Source organism: Scyliorhinus canicula, chromosome 13, assembly GCF_902713615.1.
Source record: "Scyliorhinus canicula chromosome 13, sScyCan1.1, whole genome shotgun sequence".
Classification (NCBI taxonomy): Eukaryota; Metazoa; Chordata; class Chondrichthyes; order Carcharhiniformes; family Scyliorhinidae; genus Scyliorhinus; species Scyliorhinus canicula.
Genome location: NC_052158.1, coordinates 119,699,300 through 119,721,096, shown reverse-complemented (window position 1 = coordinate 119,721,096; position 21,797 = coordinate 119,699,300). Strand labels below are relative to the sequence as shown.

General features: G+C 46.7%; 1 protein-coding gene across 5 annotated transcripts in view; it reads left to right on the top strand.

Moving 5' to 3' along the window:
* LOC119976124 (protein FAM131A-like) overlaps positions 1-17,020 on the top strand; it is a 78,786-nt gene extending 61,766 nt beyond the window's left edge. For 4 of the 5 annotated variants that reach the window (XM_038816308.1, XM_038816309.1, XM_038816307.1 and 1 more), the window contains 2 exons: positions 12,685-12,813; positions 14,352-17,020. In XM_038816308.1, coding sequence (XP_038672236.1) covers positions 12,685-12,813; positions 14,352-14,851 — 629 coding nt within the window. In that variant the 3' untranslated portion in view covers positions 14,852-17,020. The remainder of the gene's footprint in view (positions 1-12,684; positions 12,814-14,351) is intronic. The other variant, XM_038816306.1, reaches the window with a different exon arrangement.
* Positions 17,021-21,797: the final 4,777 nt, after the last annotated feature.

Sequence of the window (21,797 nt, the reverse complement as noted above, 5' to 3'; positions counted from 1 at the left end):
CCAGCTCCAGATCCACTAAATGTGGGGCATGATCAGAAATGGCTATCGCCGAATACTCCGCCCCCACTACTCTCGGGATTAGCGCCCTGCTAAGCACAAAAAAATCAATCCGGGAGTACGCCTTATGAACATGGGAGAAAAAGGAGAACTCCCTACCCCCCGGCTCCAAAAACCTCCAAGGGTCCACCCCCCCCATCTGATCCCTGAACCCCCTCAGCACCGAGGCCGCTGCCGGCCTCCTGCCCGTCCTAGACTTCGAGCCATCCAGAGCTGGATCCAGCACCGTGTTAAAGTCCCCACCCAGGATCAATCCCCCTGTCTCCAGGTCCGGGATCAGGCCCAGCATTCGCCGCATGAAGCCCGCATCGTCCCAGTTGGGAGCATAAACATTAACCAAGACCACCCGCTCCCCCTGAAGTCTTCCACTCACCATCACGTATCTACCTGCACTATCCGCCACCACTTTGGACGCAACAAACAACAGGCTCTTATGTGACCAGCCGAACCCGGGGGGCCATCCCCCTCCCCCTACGTCGATCAGCCGTAGCTCTTCCTCAACCCGCCACGTGCCCAGGGAACCCCCCCAAGCCCGCTCCCCACGGTGGCTGACCCCCCCCCCCCCCCCCCCTTTCACCATCCACTCCCTCACAGTCCCTGCAGCAACAACCCGGTACCCCCCTTTCTTCCTCCCCCCCCCCCCCCCCCCCAAGCTAGGGCCCCCCCCCCCCTAGCTGCGTTACCCCTAACATTGTGCCTCCGTGAGTCAGCTGACTTCTGCTGACCCCAGCTACTCCCGCCATAACCACGACCCCCCCCCCCCCCCCCCCCCCCCCCCCCCCCGACGCAACACAGCCGCCAATCCCTCCCTACCAGCACCAGCCCTGCCCCCAATTCCTCAGGCGCGGGAAGAAAGCCCGCGCTTCCAACCCGAGCTCCGCCCCTCAACCCAAAACGCGGGAAAAAGACGGACACATGACCCATCGGGACCCTAAACTACTCCCCAACCCACCAGTGGACAAAAGAAAAAAAAACACCACAGGAAATAAACAACAGCCCAGAAAACAACCCCGAAAAAAACCAAAATAGCGAAAACAGAATAGTCCGGTGAAGCGATCCCGGGTCTTGGCTTACTTGAGGGGGTTGGGAGTGGATGTGACTATGCTCCAGGAGACGCACCTTAGGGTTACGGATCAGGTGAGGCTAAGAAAAAGTTGGGTGGGACAGGTGTTTCACTCGGGGCTTGATGCAAAGAACCGTGGGGTGGCAATTTTGGTCGGTACAAAGTACATTTTTCCCCAGCCTCCCAGTCCTCAGTTCGAGTCCAAGTTCTCTGCCTGGACAAAAGCCCAGGCCACCTCCGGAGAGTCAAAATAGAGCTGGCGGTCCTTGTAAGTGACCCAGAGGCGAGCCGGCTGTAGAAGGCCAAACTTCACCCCCTTCCTATGAAGCACTCCCTTCGCTCGATTGAAGCCAACCCTTCTCTTCGCCACCTCCGCACTCCAGTCCTGATAAATCCTAACGTCCGTGTTCTCCCACCTGCTGCTCCTCTCCTTCTTCGCCCATCTCAACACGCACTCCCGGTCGACCAAGCGGTGAAAACGGACCAGTACCGCCCTGGGCGGCTCGTTCGGCCTCGGTTTCTGCTGCAGCACTCGATGGGCGCCCTCGAGCTCCAGGGGACCACGGAACGACCCCGCACCCATCAGCGAGTTCAACATTAGGACCACATAGGCCCCCAAATCCGAGCCTTCCAGCCCCTCCGAGAGGCCCAAAATCCGCAGATTCTTCCGGCGGGAGCGATTCTCCATCTCCTCCATCCTCGCCAGCCATTTCTTGTGCAGCGCCTCATGCGACTCCACTTTCACTGCCAGGCCCAAAAGCTCATCCTCGTTGTCCGAAGTCTTTTGCTGCAGCTCCCGAATCTCCACGGCCTGGGGCGTCTGAGTCGCCACCAGCTTGTCCAGCGAGGCGTTAAACGGCTCCAAGATCTCAGCTTTGAGCTCCTTGAAGGAGCGCTGAAGCAGCTCCTGCTGCTCCCGCGCCCACTGCTGCCACGCTGCTGCTGCTTCCCCGCCCGCCGCCATCTTGCCTTTTCTGCCTCTCGCCTTCCTCTACTGTAAAGCCGACTTTTGGACCGCTCCACTGCGAGTCCAGTCCATCCACCAGCCGCTGGGCACACTGGCTGTGTTCCCCCCCGGGGAAAAGTCAAAACAGCGCCGTTGCGGGCTCTTAAAAGAGCCCGAAAGTCCAAAAAAAGCGGGAGCTGCCGAACGTGTGGCTTAGCTCCGCATCGCCGCCACCGAAACTAGGTAAATTAACTTTTAAACCCAGCTATGAAATATACGTCTCATTTCATGGGCTACCAGACCCATACAAAATTTGCTTGAAAATCTGTGGTTAAAAATAAAGTATATCTGTGAATGTCGAAGTGTTTAATGAGTATTATGAATGACAATGGTGGTGTCAGCCTGTATCGAGTACTGATTATAGATTACTTGTGGAAAGAGAAGTATTGAAGCACAGTGTCATGTATGTTGTGAGAATTTTAGAAGTGGTGGGAAGATGTAGAATAAGTTCGCTGGATTATTAGAATTGGTTCAGTCATTTTAATGTCACTTTAGAAATTTACATTTTATGAGTACAGTAACTGATCTTTTAATTATCTGCCTTTGCAGTCCTATATTCTTTGATGTTTTCTAACCATAGTGATGTGTGGCTAACCCAATTATGCACCCTTCAAATTTGAGGGACTGTTAGTTTCATAGAATTTACAGTGCAGAAGGAGGCTATTCGTCATCAAGTCTGCACCGGCTCTTGCAAAGAGCACTCTACTTACGCCCATACCTCCACCCTATCCCTATAACCCAGTAACCCCACCGAACCTTTTTGGACACTATGGGCAATTTATCATGGCCAATCCACCTGACCTGCGCATCTTTGGACTATGGGAGGAAACCGGAGCACCTGGAGGAAACCCACGCAGACACAGGGAGAACGTGCAGATTCCACACAGTGACCCAAGCCGGGAATGGAACCTGGGACCCTGGAGCTGTGAAGTAGTTGGGGCTATATATGGGCAGCAGGGTACCATGGTGGTTAGCATAAATGCTTCACAGCTCCAGGGTCCCAGGTTCGATTCCCGGCTGGGTCACTGTCTGTGTGGAGTCTGCACGTCCTCCCCCTGTGTGCGTGGTTTCCTCCGGGTGCTCCGGTTTCCTCCCACAGTCCAAAGATGTGCGGGTTAGGTGGATTGGCCATGCTAAATTGCCCGTAGTGTCCTAATAAAAGTAAGGTTGGGGGGGAGGGGGGGGGTTGTTGGGTTATGGGTATAGGGTGGATATGTGGGTTTGAGTAGGTGATCATGGCTCGGCACAACATTGAGGGCCGAAGGGCCTGTTCTGTGCTGTACTGTTCTATGTTCTATACCAAGAAGAACTAGAATGGAAGAGAGTATAAGAGTTTTACTAAGTACAAGGGTATCAATTATGGAGGTGAGGGTGATCCTCTACCGATCTCCTCTGAGCCATTTTGCACCAGTGGAAATAGTTTCAGATGGTCCTAGATTTTCCGGGATTGTCCTGAGAACTGTCTTGGGAATTGGTTGGGGGGGGGGGGGGGTTAAGAGGGGTTGCTGCTGACAGCTATCCCCTTTTCCTTGCTGTGGATCCCAACCCCGAGACCCCATGCTACCATCATTCCCCACTGGCCCATGATCCAGAGTAATCCTCAGCCTCGTGGTTATTGTACTGGCAGCAGCTACCACCTCCCTCTAATACTGCAGCTCAATAGAGTTTCTGGCCTCAAAAACAACAGACCAAATTGATAGAGGTGCAAATGAAATGCTGCTTAACCTGAAAGGAGTGATCGGGCCCTTGGACATTGAAGAGGGAGGCGGCACAGTATCACAGTGGTTAGCACTGTTGCTTCACAAGGACAGGGTGCCAGGTTCGATTCCTGGCTTGGGTCACTGCGGAGTCTGCATGATCTTCTGTGTCTGCCTGGGTTTCCTCTGGGTGCTCCGGTTTTCTCCCACAAGTCCCAAAAAACGTGCTGCGAGGTAATTTGGACATTCTGAATTCTCCCTCAGTGTACCCAAACAGGCGCCGGAGTGTGATGACCAAGGTCTTTTCACAGTAACTTAATTGAAGTGTTAATGTAAGCCTACTTGTGACAATAAGGATTATTATTATTATCGATAATGGGGCAGGTATTGCACCTTCTGCAATTGCATGGGAAGGTGACTAGAGAAGGAGATGAAGGATTGTCATGTCCACAACATCTTTGTCAATCTCTCCTTAACTCTGACCTATCGTTGACTTTCCATTCTGCCTTCCCACCCCCCACCAAGCATACAATCCGTCACATTTCTGTGCCTTTTCAGTTCTATAGCAGGTTATAGAGACTTGAAACGTTAACTGTGTATCCTGCTCCACAGATGCTGCCAGACCTGCTGAGTTTATCCAAGCTTAAGTATATTGGTTTCAATGATTGTGGAGTTTGATGACTCTTGTTGTCTATCTAACATATAAAGTACTTCGTTCACTGAGAGTTTTTGGGGTTACCTTTGGAAACAGATTCCAGCAAACATCAGAACCATCAGGAGGGAAGAAGAAAAATATATACACATTTTGTTTTCCAGTCTGCAAAAACACAATGGAGAGCACGGAACTCTCACTAGACTTCGAAATGAACCTTATGCAAAATATACGCAACAAATTTTTTTTAGAGTGCAGAAATCCAAAATGATTACCATCATAAGGGCGACTATAGAACCAGCAGATTCTATTTCACAATAAACTACTTCTGTGTTACGTAATATACCATCACAAATGAATAGCAAATAAAAACAGAAAATGCTGAAAAAGATCAGCAGATCTGGCAGCAACTGAGGAGGGAAACACAGAGTTAACATTTCGAGTCCACACTGTTTCTTGTTTTGAAGTAAATTTTGAGGCTTGGTCAAAGGGTTATTTTTGTATTTAAAGACAGCCTATACATCAGTAGTCAGCATTAGTTTTTCTCACTAACTCACTTTGGCACTGCCTCTTCAGAAATCATGTTCATTGGAAAGACTGCTTTTAAATAAATATTAAACAGTGAAGACGAGGGGTAGTGACAAGGGACTGTTCAGAGGAACCCCAAAATGGCAACTATTTTTTCTTGTAGTAACTGAATATCATATACATAATACCTTGTAGCTTTATAGAAACATAGAAAATAGGAACAGGAGTAGGTCATTCGGCCCTTCGAGCCCGCTCCGTCGTTCAGCATGATCGTAATTGATCTTCTTTCTCAATGCCATACTTTTTTGAACCTATGGAATTTTCATGAACATACTGCAATTAATGCTGACAAATTGCTGTTTTCTAAAATAACATTTCTTCCCTGTCTGGATGTGTGCAAGCCGGATCTGGTGATGGACGTCTAAACCAAATATGTCCCCTTCAGATTGAGGGGCAGCACGGTAGCATGGTGGTTAGCATAAATGCTTCACAGCTCCAGGGTCCCGGGTTCGATTCCCGGCTGGGTCACTGTCTGTGCGGAGTCTGCACGTCCTCCCCGTGTGTGCGTGGGTTTCCTCCGGGTGCTCCGGTTTCCTCCCACAGTCCAAAGATGTGCGGGTTAGGTGGATTGGCCATGCTAAATTGTCCGTAGTGTCCTCAAAAGTAAGGTTAAGGGGGGGGGGGGGGGTTGTTGGGTTACGGGTATAGGGTGGATACGTGGGTTTGAGTAGGGTGATCATTGCTCGGCACAACATCGAGGGCCGAAGGGCCTGTTCTGTGCTGTACTGTTCTATGTTCTATGTTCTATTTGAGGGGGTAAAAGTGGGGTTCATACCAAGAGGAATGAACAGAATGGGGGCGAGTTAAGGTTTTACTGGGGACAAAGGTATCAATTATGGAGGTGAGGGTGAACCTCTATTAAATTTTCTTTCAGCCTTTCGCTCCAGTAGATTCAGGAGCCGATTCAACAGCCCCATCCTGCCCGACTTGATATCAGGGCGAGGCCTTTGAATCTCGCTAGTGACATCTTGCGAGATTCACGATGCTCGAACCGTCACGCGAGATTTAACAGAGCCGTGTGAGACATTGCGATCTGGATCTCGCTCTCGTTGGACGAGATCCAGCTATGTATATTTAAATAAACCATTGGGCTCATTTAAAAATGCATTCGCCAGATTCTCCCGGGACCCAGGATGCACCGGCTACGCCTGAGAGACCTCGCCGTTTAGTACTGGTCCACACAAAAATGGACCAATCGTAATGGCACCTGAGGGTGTTTCCCAGGCCATCAGAGACCCCCGGGCGGTTGGACATTGGGCAGGGTGGCACTCCTCCAGTCACCTGCACACCCTGGCATTGCCAGCCTGGCACCTTGCAACTGCCACCCAAGGCTGGCAGTGCCATGGCGCCAGGTTTCCCATGCCAGTAGTGGGTTGAGGGAGGACTCACTGGAAGGGGCAGGTTGAGTGCAGTGAGGGGGTTCGGTGGCCATGGTGGAGTCAATGAGGGGGGGGGGTCCAAACACCACCTCTATCCATGAGTAGTCTTTCTGCGCTGGCGCAAAATGATCTGAGTGCGGTCTCAACCGCGCGTTCCTCGCCGAGGCCGAAAAAACTGGCCACGTGTCATTGGATAGCACTGCAGGCGCCAAGAAACACCTCACTAATCGTGCCCGTAACCACACATCGAAATGTTTCGATTGTATCACACCCACAGTCTCATCATAATGATAATTTCTCCTTTTCTTCTTAAATGTTAATCTGGTATAGTACACTTTTAATTATCTGCTTAATTTTTAAGATAGTTTTAAAAGTAAAGATCTAGATGTGCTTTCTATTTTTTAACAATCTGAATGCTTTAAGGTAATTCAGAACCGATGCAGAGTTTTAGTGCTTTACATATTGAGGATTATATTTGCCAGATTTAATGCCATTTTCTGTTCTAGCTCTAGATGCCATGGGTGAAATATTCACTGCTAATCATTTTTATGCTACATTTTCATCATTCAGGAAATGGTGATGGAGGTATTCAATCTACATTGGAAAGTAATTGCAGCAGCTCACAAATTCTGACATAGATTTAATGAGGTACAAATCTGGTATGCATTCCAAACCATCAATTTAGACAACAATTAAGGTTGGACCCATTAAGTGTAGTTGTGCTAGAAATTCTAAATAGTAATATGCTGTAAGGACTGGATTTTAAATCACAGGTTTCACAGTAACTTCATTGAAGCCTACATGTGACAAGCTATTATTATTATTATTATTAATAATAACCTACAGCAGATGAGTGATAGTACAGAAATTGTGTTTATAAAAGTTTTCACGTACAGGCCAACCTATTAAACTCAAGAGCTGAATAATAGCTTAAAGAGAAACTGACCCAGCCCCCTAACAAGCTCAAAACTGAAGAAAGAATGTACACCTGGAATTTCCTCAGATATAACTTCAGTGTCAAAATTCACTTCAGTAAATATTCTACAAATAAATATATGTAAATATACTTGGTTGCATCATACAGATGGATTATAATTCAGAGTGGGGATACTTGCCTTTTGACACGACTGTGATGTTATTTCCATCCTTAGCAGTTAGTGCAAAGTTTCAGTTGACAAGATACATCTTAAGAACTGCGTTTGGAGCTTTTGTCGGCAAGTTACAACGGTCTCTGATGTCACATTGCCACTGAGTTACTAACAGAAATATGGGGGGGTCGGAGAATCGGCGGGGGGGGGGGGGGGGGGGGGGGGGGGGGGGGGGGGGGGGGGGGGGGGCGGGGAACACGCGAATGCCGCGATGCCGCTGCAACGCCGGCCCGCTGATTCTCCGGCGACTGGAGAATCGGCGCGTTCGGCATGGCGCCAGTGAGGGGCCCCCCTCCACGATTCTCTCCATGCGATGGGCTGAGTGCTTGCCGAGTTTGGCAGAGTACCGCCGGCGTTGTTCTCGTGTGGTCCTACCCGGCAGGACCTCAGCGTTCATGTTCTGGGGGGGGGGGAATCCGACTCTGCGGGGGGGGGGGGCTCCACAGTGGCCAGGCCCACGATTGGGGCCTACCGATTGGCGGGCTTATCCTGGTGGGGGCCTATGTTCCTCCACGCCGGGCCCCTGTAGGTCTCCGTCACGCATGCGCAAACTTGCGTCGGCTGTGGCGCGCATGCGTGAACTCGCGCCGGCTGTGCCCGCGCCCGTATTGGCAGCTGGAGCAGCGTGAGACTCTCCAGTGCCGTGCTGGCCCCCTGTGCCGCGCAGGACTGCTGATCCTCGGGGCCAGATGACGCCGTCGTAAAACGCTCCAGCGTTTACGACAGCATCAACACTTAGCCCCTAGATCGGAGAATCCCGCCCATGATTATTTCAATTGGTCTCGTCTATGTCCAAGTGTTATGGTAATATTGAGGAATGAGATGGAGTTCAGTGATGAATATTGTACAGTTTTGAAGGTTGCCTGAACTCTTTGACCAGGTAGCATATACAAATATTTTTACTCTAATAGAAAAACAGAAAGTGCAGCAAAAACCCAGCAGGTTTGGCACATCTGTCTAAAGAGTAAGGGTTAATGTTTCGAGTTGAATGATCCTTCTTTGGAACTGAAGGGAGGCGGAAATGTGATGGGTTTTATGGCATTGAAAGTGGAGAGGGGGAGGTAGGACAAAAGGCAATGTCTGTGATGGGATAGAGGGTCAGAGAGATTAAATAGCAAAGATGTCATGGAACAAAAGATAAAAGGAGTGATAATGGGCGTGATTTAACGGAAACATTTCTCAGGGTGCAATTCTCTTGCTGCGTTGCGCTCAAACAAGTGCAAACAAGCTGGAGAATCCTGAGGGAGGCCTCCACTGACCTGCGTTAATTCTCCGGCCTTCTCAGGGAGGCTGCAGCTGGATGCCGATCAGTGCTGGTCTACACAAAAATGGAGCAGGCGGAGCAGCACCTGAGGGGGTCGCCCAGGCCACCAGAGACCCCAGGGTGGCCAGGGTCCGTGCAGGGTGGCTCCCTGGCCATCCCCCGGAACATGGGCACTGCCAAGATGTCCAGGTGGCACTGCCAAGTCGGAAGGAGCACTGCCCGGGATCAAGGGCTGAGGGAGGTCTTGCCCATGAAAGGAGGGTGGAGGGAAGATTTGGGGATGTATAGGCAGGTAAGGATGGGCTTCTGGGATGTTGTTGGGCTGATGGGAGTCCTGGAAGGATGGGGGTTGCTGTCAGGGGGCTTCGGGGCGGGCTGTCCTCACTTGGGGGGGGGGCCTGGGGTAGTGTCCATGTGTGTGGGGGGTGACATTGCCTATTGGTGGGGGTATGGGCGACCCGCAAGCTCACTTAGAGATTGGGGCACTCTTTCAAAATGGCGGCCCGATCGCTGAGTTCAGTTCCCCAATGCTAAAGAAAATTCAAAGTGTGGGGTAAACTCCCTAGGATCCAGAAAGGTGGATAAGTGTTATTGAATAGCGGTGGGGTTCTCGTCGGCAGAGCTGGCAGGAAACTCCCTGAAAAACCCGCCACAAATTAACTTGGGGCGCGATCTTCTGGCCACGCTGTGCCTGAAAAGCAGCTAGCCGTGGTGCAGTGTGGCCAGTGAAAGCCGGGAGACCCCGCTCCCAGGATCCACCCGGCTCACAGCACCTCACGAGATTTAACGCAATCTCCCGAGACGTTACAAGGGGAGCCTTGCCCACAATAGGCGGGATCAGTTTTTGGCAAATCTGCATATTTGAGCGAGGCAGTAAGTGTTACTCTAATGTGCAGATTCCCGAGGTCCCTGAGGCTTTGGGATTCAGTCCCTTCGCCTTGGGGACCTTAGGGGAGTGCCATTTGGTACTGGTCCCCACAAATGGGGACCAGATAGAGTGGCACACATGGGGGTCTCCAAGGGATTGGAAGCCCCCATCTGCGTGCCCTTTGGGAAATGTGGTGCCTGGCACTGCTGGTGCCACCTAGGTATGCTGGCAATGCCAGCCTGCCACTGTGGCAGTGCCAGGTTGGCATGGACAACTAACAGGGTGCCAACTTGGCACTGCCATGGTGGCATTTTCTGTGTTCGCACGATTGGGCTAGGGTTGCTCACCATGGGTGTTGGTAGTTTCGGATGGGCTGGGAACCCTACCACGTTGTGTTTGGGCTGGAAGGAAGACCGGGATTTTTGTAGGCCTTGGTGATCCCACGCTCCAGTTGTGAGTTCTGGCGAGCGGAGGTCCCGTTTGTAAAAAACAGGGCTGTGTGCGGGCTCGTCTGCGTGTTCCACATTTAGGCCCCTTATTCAATGAGAGTAGCATTGAATAGCCATGTGTTTCTCGTCACTGTGAGTGCTGGGAAACACGCGGCTAAACGCGCTCAATCGGGGGCTTTGTTCCCTTTTGGGAAGACCGCGCCCTTAGAAATTTGGGGGGAGAATTGTGACCTAAGTATCATTTTGAGTGAGTTTGTCGGGGTGTTTCTCTCTGGCTTTTTGGGTGAGATCCACATCGTTATTCACCCACACTTAGGGAGGGATTTTCTGCGTGATCCTCCGTGTGTTTTTCGGTGGTGGAGGCGGCCCATCAGCGGGATCTTCTGGTCCCGGCACTGTCAATGGGATTTCCCATTGAATGCACCCCTCGTGGGCGGGAAACCCGAGGCAGGGGTGCACCGGCAGTGGGACCGGAGGATACCGCCAGCATGAACACCTGGTACATTCCAGCCTCAGCCGTTGGTTTGTGTCTTGGAGACTTTCTCACTGGTCTTGCCCACACTTTGAAACATTTTCAGTAAAACTCGCCGACCGGACTGACTCCTCAGAGATTGGGCCATCATTTTGAAAGGTGTCCCTAACTCTAAGTGAGTATGGGCACCCTGGCACTGTCACCTGGGCACCCTGTCAGTGTCCCTGCCAGCTTGGCAGTGCCAACCAGGCACCTTGACAGTGCCAGGATGGCACCCTGCCCAACCCCTGACCACCAGATGTATCCAATGGTCTATGACACCATCTCAGGTGCCATTGCACCTGTTCACGTTTGTGAGGACCAATGCTAAATGGTGGCATAGCATGGTCTCCCAGAGGTGGCGTTCGTTCCCGGGCCTCAGGAGAATCGGGCGTCGAAATATTTAAAAGAGCCTAATGGCTCATTTAAACGTATGGATCTTGCATTCCAAGTGTGGCGAATCTCGTGAGAGGCCTTTACTGGCCTCGCCGTGTCACTGAGTCAGGCGCAACGAGGCCTTTCGATTGTGTCCAGTGGTTGTGGTCAAGAAGCAACACATTGATCCAGAGTTTTTTTGTTACTGACAGAATAAACATTAGCTCCCTGAAACCAAAAACATAAAAACAAGACACAGATCGGCACTTGGAAAAAACAGGAATATAAATGGGGGGCAGAGGTCATGGTCTGACATTGTTGAACTCAATGATGAGTCCAGAAGGTTGTAAAGTGCCGAATCGGAAAATGGGGTGCTGTTCCTCAAGCTTGTGTTGAGCTTCACTGGGAAATTGCAGCAGGCTGAGAACAGAAATGTGAGTGTGGAAGCAGGGTGGTGAATTAAATGGCAAGCAATTTGGAGATCAGGATCATGCTAGTGGGCCAAGTGTAGGTTATGGAAATGGTGGAAGATGATCTTTTGAACGTGGAGGCTGGCAGCAAGGAAAGTGAGGACAAGGGGTCGGACATGGTTGAGGGCCCGGTCAACCACACTGGGAGGACTGAAGGGCTGAAGGGTAGATCTTGGTTAAGGAAAAAGGAAATCATGTTGGAAGCACTAGTGAGGAAGTGAGAATCATCAGACAGATACGATGGAAAAACTGGGAGCATGGAACGGAATCCTTACAGGAGATAGGGGGCGGGATTCTCCAATTCTGAGGCTATGTCCCCACGCCGGCATGGGAACGATGGCATTTTACGCCAGACAAAATGGTGAAACCTGCCATCAAGTTCCCATTTTGAGAATAAAAACATAAGAACTAGGAGCATGAGTAGGCCCCTTGAGCCTGCTCCGCCATTCAATGAGATCATGGTTGATCTTTTGTGGACTCAGCTCCACTTTCCGGCCCGAACACCATAACTCTTAATCCATTTATTCTTCAAAAAACGATCTAAAAACTATGATGGGGGCTAGCAGGATGACAGCGTAGAGCACACGACTCTAGCTGCCGATATGCCCCGGAGAATTGCCATGTCCATGGCCACGCTTGCGCAGAGCGGAGACATGCAGCAAAATAGTCCCCTCCCCTTCGGAAGGCTCGTGTGCCCCAGACGATCCCGCACAGTGCCTCCTACCCCAAATAATGTCCTCCCCTGACCACGGATCGTCCCTCCCCCAACTGTGGTGGCGCTGGACTGAGTCCGCAGCCCCCACGCCGAGTTCCCAATGGGTGAGACCACACGTGTCTCACACTGTTGGGAACTCAGCCGGTCGAGGGCGGAGCATCAGGGTGCCGAACTCAGGCGATCGGAGAATCGAGCCCAGGGTGCGAGGAAGTGTAGCCCAGATAGTAATTTTAGTAGACAGCCTATCCCCAGAAATGAAGACAGAGAAGGCGAGAATGGGAAGGGGAGTGTTGGGGATGGACTAGGTGAAGGTGAGAGGATAGAAATTGAAAGCAAATTTGATAAATATTTCCAGCTCCATAGCATGTCCATTTTTTTCCTCTATATTGATTTAATAATCTCTTTTTACACAATAATTTCAAATAAAGTATTTACATTTCAGGTGTGGCAGAACAATTTGAAATTGCAGAGGCTAAGCTTAAAGCATGGTCATCTGTTGATGGTGATGATTCAAATGATGACTCCTACGATGAAGATTTCATTCCAACAAGTGAGAGCACACTGCCAGCTGGTAATGATAACCCTTTCCAAACGCTATTGTTCTGGTATCATTGTCGTGTGTAACACTATTATGCAACTCTACGAAAACACAGTGTTACTGCTATAGGAGTAATCTGCTGTTTGTGCTTTCCCTGTGTTTTCTTGGATCTCCTTGCCTATAAGACCACATGTCCATTTAAGCATGAACGCAGCAGAAAAAGCATGGAAACAATTATACTATTATAATAATTCAAAATGGATGGCGCAGTGGTCAGCACTGCTGCCTCATGGCGCCAAGGACTCTGGTTCGAACCTTGCCCCGGGTCACTGCTCGTGTGGAGTTTGCACATCCTCCCCGTGTCTGAGTGGGTCTCACTCCCACATCCCAAAGATGTGCAGGGTGGGTGGATTGGCCATGCTAAATAGACTCCTAATTGGAAAAAAATAACTGGGTCTTCTTAATTTATTAAAAAGGTAATAATTCAAAATAGGTTTGTGAATAATGCATCCATGGGTGTAATTCAGCGATCCTATTGCGTCCAGCGTGGATCCGGACGCAACGGGTGAATCGCGCAAGAGCACCAAATCAGGTTCCGCACGGGCTGATCGAGTCACATGACTTGCTCCACCCGCTGCGGTCTGGATCTTGGCCCTCACCTGCGAAACCTTGCCAGGGTTCCATCTAGTACTGGTCCACACAAATGTGTTAAATAATTTAACACTGGGATCAGTTCTAATTGCCTTAAGGCATGACATCTGCTGTTTGGGCAATCTGGAGCACGGGGGAGCAGTCTTAGGATAAGAGGCAGATCAGTTAAGACTGAGATGAGGAGAAATGATTTCGTTGCAAGGATTGCGAAGTTTTGGAATTCTCTACCCCAGAGAATTTTCGATGCCCCATTGTTGAATACATTTAAGGCTGGGATAGACAGACTTTGGTCTCTCAGGCAGTCAGGGGATATGATAGCATGTGGGAAAGTGGTTGAAGGCCCAAATCATCCATAAGCATATGGAATGACAGAGCAGGCTCAATAGCCTGTCCAGTCTACTCCTGCTCCTGTTTCCTGTGTTCTCATTTTCCGATTGCCGAGACGGGCTGAGAAATTACTTGTTAGCTATAGGCTGGACGGGACGGAAGATCCCAACCATTGTGTTCACCAGTCTGTAGTCCAGATGGAATTTCTTCATTGTGAAACTGAAAATAAAACCTGTAATAATATCTTCTTGTACCTTCGAGAAATGCACCCGCTAACAATTAAAACAAGGATGGGTGACACTAAATATTCTGTCTGGTAAATAAATAGTTAGGCATCTTGGGCTAACAGCTTTGACAGAAAAAGATACAAATTCAATTCAATAATACATCAGTTGTTCCAGAACATTCTTCAAATTGATGTATTGTGTGTCCCACTCATACTTTAACATTATCACATTCTGTAGATGAATGCAATGAACAACTATCTGCTGTGAAAGCCTTCTGATTTCACAAAACGTTGCTGTTAATCAATATATTATTAGAACAGGACTAAACTACTGAATTTTTGAACTGCAATTATCTTATCGTTTCAGATGCAGCAGGACAGTACCCTCAAGTGAATTACTCGAGAGACATGCTGCATAGCCATATGTGCAAACTTACAGTGAGACAGGCATCATGTGAGCAGGAAAGTGATTCCTCCCAAACTGTCTCGCCAGAGACCCTTTGTTCAAGTCTGTGCAGCCTGGAAGACCACCCCTTGCTTAAAATGGAGCTAGGGTCCCCCACTGAACTAGCTGCAAAACTCTTTGGTCAGATCAGTGCAATGACTGGTCGTGGGGCTGTGATCTCTCAGCTGCAGTCGAACAGCAACACTGAATGTGCCTTTAGGAACCTTATATGTGAAGACTCCTCTTACTCTGTGTCTTATGCTGAATCTTGTTTTACTCCGGAAGAAGATGACTTGTCATGTCAAGATTACAAAACCCTTTCTAAGAAGGAGGATGACGAGTATGAGGGACGTAGAAAAGTATCAGACGTTGCCTCCTCAGGTGTAGTATCTCTGGAAGAGGATGATGCTGAAGATCAATGAATCCTTTGTGACCCTGGCATGCATTGTTCCCTTTGATACTGGCCTTGAGGCGTCCAAACAATCGGTCTGTATTTTGTAAAAGACTATAAAAGTAACCTTTGCACGGATAATTGCCTGAGGTTTGTTGCAAGGGTTCAGCACTTCACAAGTTTGCATGCTACGAAGTGCTGAAAGGAACTGTTTGCTGAAATGTTCTTAGCACGGTATGTAGCTCAAGCTTTGAGAATCTTTCGTACTGATCTTTAAATTACATGCTACGTTACTTTTCATGCTGGAAAGCATTCTCCAATCACAATGGCATGGCTATGTCTTGTGCTAAAATGGCCAAATTATAATCTTCGTACAAGATTAAGCAGCTGCTGGAATGTTCTTAAAACAGACAACTTATGTCTTTTTAAAATATTTCACAAAAGAGGTATTTGCTTTTAACCTACTACTTTTATACCATTCAACATACTATAGTCTGATGAATAATTAATTTTCAATGGTCTTATGAAAAACATGCAGATGTCTAAATCTTTTAAATTCCCACAGTTGGATCCTCTAATTTTGGATAAAATAGTTTCCACTGATGCAGTAAAGCAAAAGTGCATTATGGTTCAAATTTTCTATTTTTGTATTTGTGTCTGCATCTTGTGAGGTTTTGCTGTAAATTGGATTGCACGGGGCTTCAGTGCTGTTGCTGTAGGATATTTCTTTGTTATCACTGTGTGATATAGTCTACAAACAAAGAATACTGTGGTATTTCTGACTTTCATTGTCATACTTTCAAACTGCAAGTGTTTTAACAAACCTTGACTTAAAATGATACAGGACCCCTCCCACTCACATAAAACACACGTGTGGGTGTCTGAAACACAGATTGATGAGGCACCACTCAAAAGAGATATTTTAAAATCAAAAATAAGTTCTGCCTGGTAGCACATGAATTTGACAACCTTATTGGACGCTTTAATGATGACCATACATAGTGCAATTATTTTCTTTCAAATTCTATTCAGAAAGGTACATTATTACAGTACCCTGGGCTATCATTGTTTTCTGGCATGGTGCTTCAGATCGTGCTCTTACATGAGAGGACGATCTTAGTTGATGACCATTCTCTGCCTACAGCTGCCTGTTTTGTGTTATTACTGTTTGCTTGGCATGATAATGGACTGCAATGGAAGGAAAATTCCCCTGTGTCATGTTTTTTTGGCAGTGGCTGTTTTACAGAAAAACCCAGCAGCTTATTTGCTTAAGATTGCCCTCAACTATGACTTTGCTGCACCTCATAAGCATCAGTCTTGTTTAGACTGAGACTGGCTGTTCCTTTGTAGTTTGACGCTGGATGTGGTTTGTAAAAGTTCTTAATTCTCCCAAGAAACGCCATCTACCTTGAATGCCTACTAAAATGTTCCAGGGCTTGATGTTACCTCCGATTGTACAGGGTAAATATTCAATGCCCTCACATTATCTCTCTCTCTCTCTCTCCCTCCCTCTCTCACCCCCCCCCCCCCCCCCCCCCCCCCTAATCATCCCCAGAACACTGGCATGACCTGATTGATTCTGCTTGAACAACATTTCAGGAATGGTGCAATGTCCTTTTCTTCTAGTAAAACATGTACAAACTGAGAAACAATTGTTACAGACCAAAATCAGGAACTCAAGCCCTCTGATTGGAAAAGCTGCAAGATCCATCACACTTTGGTTGTAGACAGTTGATCATAATGCCTGATTGTTTTGGATGTACTTGAGTCCGCAGCTAAGTAATTACCAGTCTTTGTTATACTACTTTTTTGCGAACAGAATTGTACAGTGGGTGAAAGTGGATCGTCTTTCTTTTGGATTAAGCGCAGGACCTATTTTGCTACAACTATGGTTTTAAGTAACCTTGCCGAGTGACGCACTCCCAAAATATTTTCACTTAGGCATTAGCAGAGGTTGCAGAGCTCTCCATTACAAATTGTACAATGGTTCTGTAGCGCAGAAAGTTTTTAAAAAAAATTCCCAGTTTAATGGAAGATGCCACTGTGAATGTTCCTATGAAATCTACTTGCACTCATCTATTTTGTAATATTGTAAACGTAGTATGTGGATATAACTTGTGTCTTTTGTCTATCATTTTCTTTGTTATAGCACCAATCAAGAATTCCAAATAAACAATCAGTAATGTTTCTTTGCTTCAAACGGCTTGTGGACTTTTCTTCATGATTCTTTCCACTTTTGATCGATGTTGAGCTTTTGGAAACTTCCCATTATATGTAATTAAAAGCAAACATTCTTGAAGATGAAATTGAGATTATTATATCATTCTTCGCACAAAAAGGGCGGCATGGTGACACAGTGGTTCGCACAGTGGGACCCTGGTTCAATTCCGGCCTTGGGTCACTGTCTGTGTGGAGTTTACAAATTCTCTCCGTGTCTGAGTGGGTTTCCTCCGGGTGCTCCGGTTTCCTCCCACAGCCCAAAGATGTGCAGGTTAGGTGAATTGGCCCTTAGTGTCCAAAGATACGTAGATTGGGTGCGATTGCGGGGATGGAGTGTGCCTAGGTCAGGTGCTCTTTCGGAGAGTTATTACAGACTCGATGGGTTAAATGGCCTCCTATTCTGTAGGGATTCTATGGATAATGGCAATGATCCAATTGCTGTTGCTGCATTTGAAGCAGGAAGATTTAGTGAGAAAGATTTCTTCTTCTCATGAAAAAACGTAATTAAATAAGATGACAAGATCAATTCTACTGGTACATGAAACATTTTTTTAAAATTTAGAATACCCAATTATTTTTTCCAATTAAGGGGCAATTTAGCGTGGCCAATCCACCTATCCTGCACATCTTTGGGATGTGGAGGCGAAACTCATGCAAACATGGGGAGAATGTGCAAACTCCACATGGACAGTGACCCAGAGCCGAGATCGAACCTGGGACCTCGGCGCCGTGAGACTGCAGAGCTAACCACTGCGCCACCGTGTTGCCCTAGTACATGAAACATGATGGTAATGCTGATCTCTGAGATGTATTTCTTTTTCTTCATAGCAACAGTTCAGTTTCAAAAGGAGCAGAAAAAAATGGAATGAAAAGATCAATAATCAAAATCTACATGCACAAAGTTATTGGTGAATGCATACTTGCTCTCAACTATTCATTGAACTCGAGGGAGAGAAGTCATAGACTAGGACTGGCTCAATAAAAACTATTTGAACAGTAGCTAGTATAGAACGGCAAGGAGAAGAAGCAAATGGATGGGTGGAAGCCATGTTAATTCACCACCAGAAATTTGAAGTGCATGCCAATGTCCGCACGAGGATGTTCCATTTTGAGAATTCACAATAAATATAACTGCCATGTCACCCCTCCTCCGTTATTTTCATAGAATCTTTGAGCAGTATAAATGTAACAATTTTACTGTCAGAAGAGAGACACTACGAACTGTATGTGGAATGGGCCACAGAACAACTTTTAATTTCAGAAGCACAATTATGAGTAGACAAATGCCTTCTTTCCTCCAATACTTAAAAAAAGCATGCTTTGGTTTAGTCAGTGCGCTTTTAACAATATTTCAAACTGAGACCTCCTCACAAGATGAGCATACTGGAAAACTCCTGTTGTATTTCTTTATTTGGTTCAGCTACTATATGTTGCTAGAGGAACTCAAGCCAGGAAAATATAAATCTCTATTTTAGAAATCCCTCAAGTTTGTGATGAGATCTAACTTGATGTTTTTCTCTCTTATTTTCTTACTTCTTTAATTTAAGCCATTCACTGAATTACTAGATCAACCTCAAGTATTTGATTACAGAAACGCTGAGAACCTCTCCACTAAATTCGCCGATTATTAATCATAGAATCATAGAATTTACAGTGCAGAAGGAGGCCATTCGGCCCATCGAGTCTGCACCGGCTATTGGAAAGAGCACCCTACCCAAGGTCAACAACTCCACCCTAACCCCATAACCCAGTAACCCCACCCAACACTAAGGGCAATTTTGGACTCTAAGGGCAATTTATCATGGCCAATCCACCTAACCTGCACATAAGAATATAAGAACTAGGAGCAGGAGTAGGCCATCTGGCCCCTCGAGCCTGCTCCGCCATTCAATTAGATCATGGCTGATCTTTTGTGGACTCAGCTCCACTTTCCGGCCCGAACACCATAACCCTTAATCCCTTTATTCTTCAAAAAACTATCTATCTTTACCTTAAAAACATTTAATGAAGGAGCCTAATCATATCACCTAATTAATCGAAAGCCATTAAATTAACTTTAATGGCACTGATTAGTATATTGAGACTATCAAAAGGATATGGCTATTCAGGAGCAGGACTTTGCCAGATTGGCAAAGGATGGAAATAAGTGCTTGAATATCCAAAACATTTGTTTTATCGACCTGCAAAAAAAACCCAAAAATAATTTTTCACTTGATTTTTGCAATCCTAGGAGGAAGAATATTTTCACATTAGCATCAACATCCGATCTCTGCTCACACCCAATATTGCTTACCCCAATCCCTTTCCACCAAATCTAGACTTAAAGAACAGGCGTCAATAAATAGAGAAGAAACGGATCCCTGTTCCAAACAGTTGCCTTTCACACATTGGGAATGTTAACTGCCTTGCATTACCATCAAACTAGAATGGAATTATCTTGGTGCATCAATGCTGGCTCAAACCAAACATTTGTTGTATGATAAGTAATTTACCAAATATAGACATAGACTCTCCCAGCATTCTTGGTTTAGAGCATAACCATTGATAGATTAGACTAATTGGGCTATCTAAGAGGATATTCTTGTTACTGAAGAACCAAGTTCATTTTAAGGACTTCCTATTGTTTAAATGCGCATGTTTGTAGATTTATTGAACAAGTAAATAAAGGGCATGATGTAACTATAGATTTTCAGGTTATTTCAGTTACAATCCCCGGCATATGAAATACACCACTATTGAGAAGATATTAGAACATAGAACAGACAGTGCAGAAGGAGGCCATTTGGCCCGAGTCTGCACCGACCCACTTAAACCCTCACTAACATCCTATCCCCATAACCTAATAAACCTTCTAATCCTTTTGGATACTAAGGGCAATTTAGCATGGCCAAACCACCTAACCTGCATGTCTTTGGACTGTGGGAGGAAACCGGAGCACCCGGAGGAAACCCACGCAGACACGGGGAGAACGTGCAGACTCCACACAGACAGGCAGGGAATTGAACCTGGGACCCTGGTGCTGTGAAGCCACAATGCTATCTACTGTGCTACCGTGCTGCCCTATTGATAAGGTATTGATAAACCACTGTTGATACACAATTATTGGTAAGATACTGATAAACCACTATTGATAAGGTATTGATAAACTACTTTAGGTAAGAAATTGATAAACCAGTGTTGATAAACCACTAATGATAAGATACTGATAAACCACTTTGATAATGTGTTGATAAACCACAGTTGATAAGATACTGATAAACCGCTATTGATAAGGCATTTCTAAACCACTATTGATAACATATTGATAAATTACTTTTGATAAGGTATTGATAAACTACTATTGATATGATACTGATAAACCACTATTGATAAGGTATCTTAATTTTCCCCATCAGTCCCAATATCATTGCTGTGCTATCCAATCACTTCTGTGGTATAAACAGGGTGAGCCATTATTTCATCAAGTTAAATCAGTCAATTACAAAACTGCCCCGAAGCATCATTTTGGGGCAACACGGTAGCATTGTGGTTAGCATAAATGCTTCACAGCTCCAGGGTCCCAGGTTCGATTCCCGGCTGGGTCACTGTCTGTGCGGAGTCTGCTCTGCACATCCTCCCCGTGTGTGCGTGGGTTTCCTCCGGGTGCTCCGGTTTCCTCCCACAGTCCAAAGATGTGCGGGTTAGGTGGATTGGCCATGCTAAATTGCCCATAGTGTCCTAAAAAGTAAGGTTAAAGGGGGGTTGTTGGGTTACGGGTATAGGGTGGATACGTGGGTTTGAGTAGGGTGATCATTGCTCGGCACAACATCGAGGGCCGAAGGGCCTGTTCTGTGCTGTACTGTTCTATGTTCTATTTACCTCTGTTTCCTCACTGTTTCTTCAAATTCACTCGATAGATGTGGGTGTTGCTGGCTGGGTCAGCATTTATTGCCCATCCCTATGTGCATTTAAGAGTCAACCACATTGCTGTGGATCTGGAGTTACATGTAGGCCAGACCAGGTAAGGGCGGCAGATTTCCTTCCTTAAAGGACATTGGTGAACCAGATGGGTTTTTACAACAATCAAAAATGGTTTCATGGTCATAATTAGACTAGTAATTCCAGATTTCTATTGATATCAAATTTCACCATCTGCTGTGATGGGATACAAACCCAGAACCCCAGGACATTACCCTGGGTCTCTGGATTGTTAGTCCAGAGACAATACCTCTACGCCTTATAATCTGGAGTTACAGGTAGGCCACAGTCTTCATCCATTGTGATGTTTGACTTCTCTGATGGCCTCTTTGTTACCCACCACCGTATTACAAATCAGCCACATACATACTGCCTCCGTTTTGATTAAGTTTAATCATTTTTCTCTCTGCCTCAGTGAATTGATTTTGAGATTACTATATTCATCGTTGAATCTTTTTGAGAGTAGACGATGGCAATGGAGTAGAAACAATTTATCTGGATTTTCAAAAGGTCTTCAATTGGCATACCATAATAGGGTAATGACTAAGGTCAGAGAATATGGCGTCAGGGGTCAAGTGGCAGAATGGATTGATGGCTGGTTTCAAAACAAATTACAGAAAATGGAAGTGAAGCGTTAAATCAATTCAGCAATTCTTGTGCAATAATTGTTTCTTTATTCGTTTTAAGAGTCAACCACATTGCTGTGGGCCTGGAGTCACATGTAGGCCAGACCAGGTAAGGATGGCAGATTTCCTTCCCTGAAGGAATTTATGGGTTTTACAACAATTGACAATGGTTTC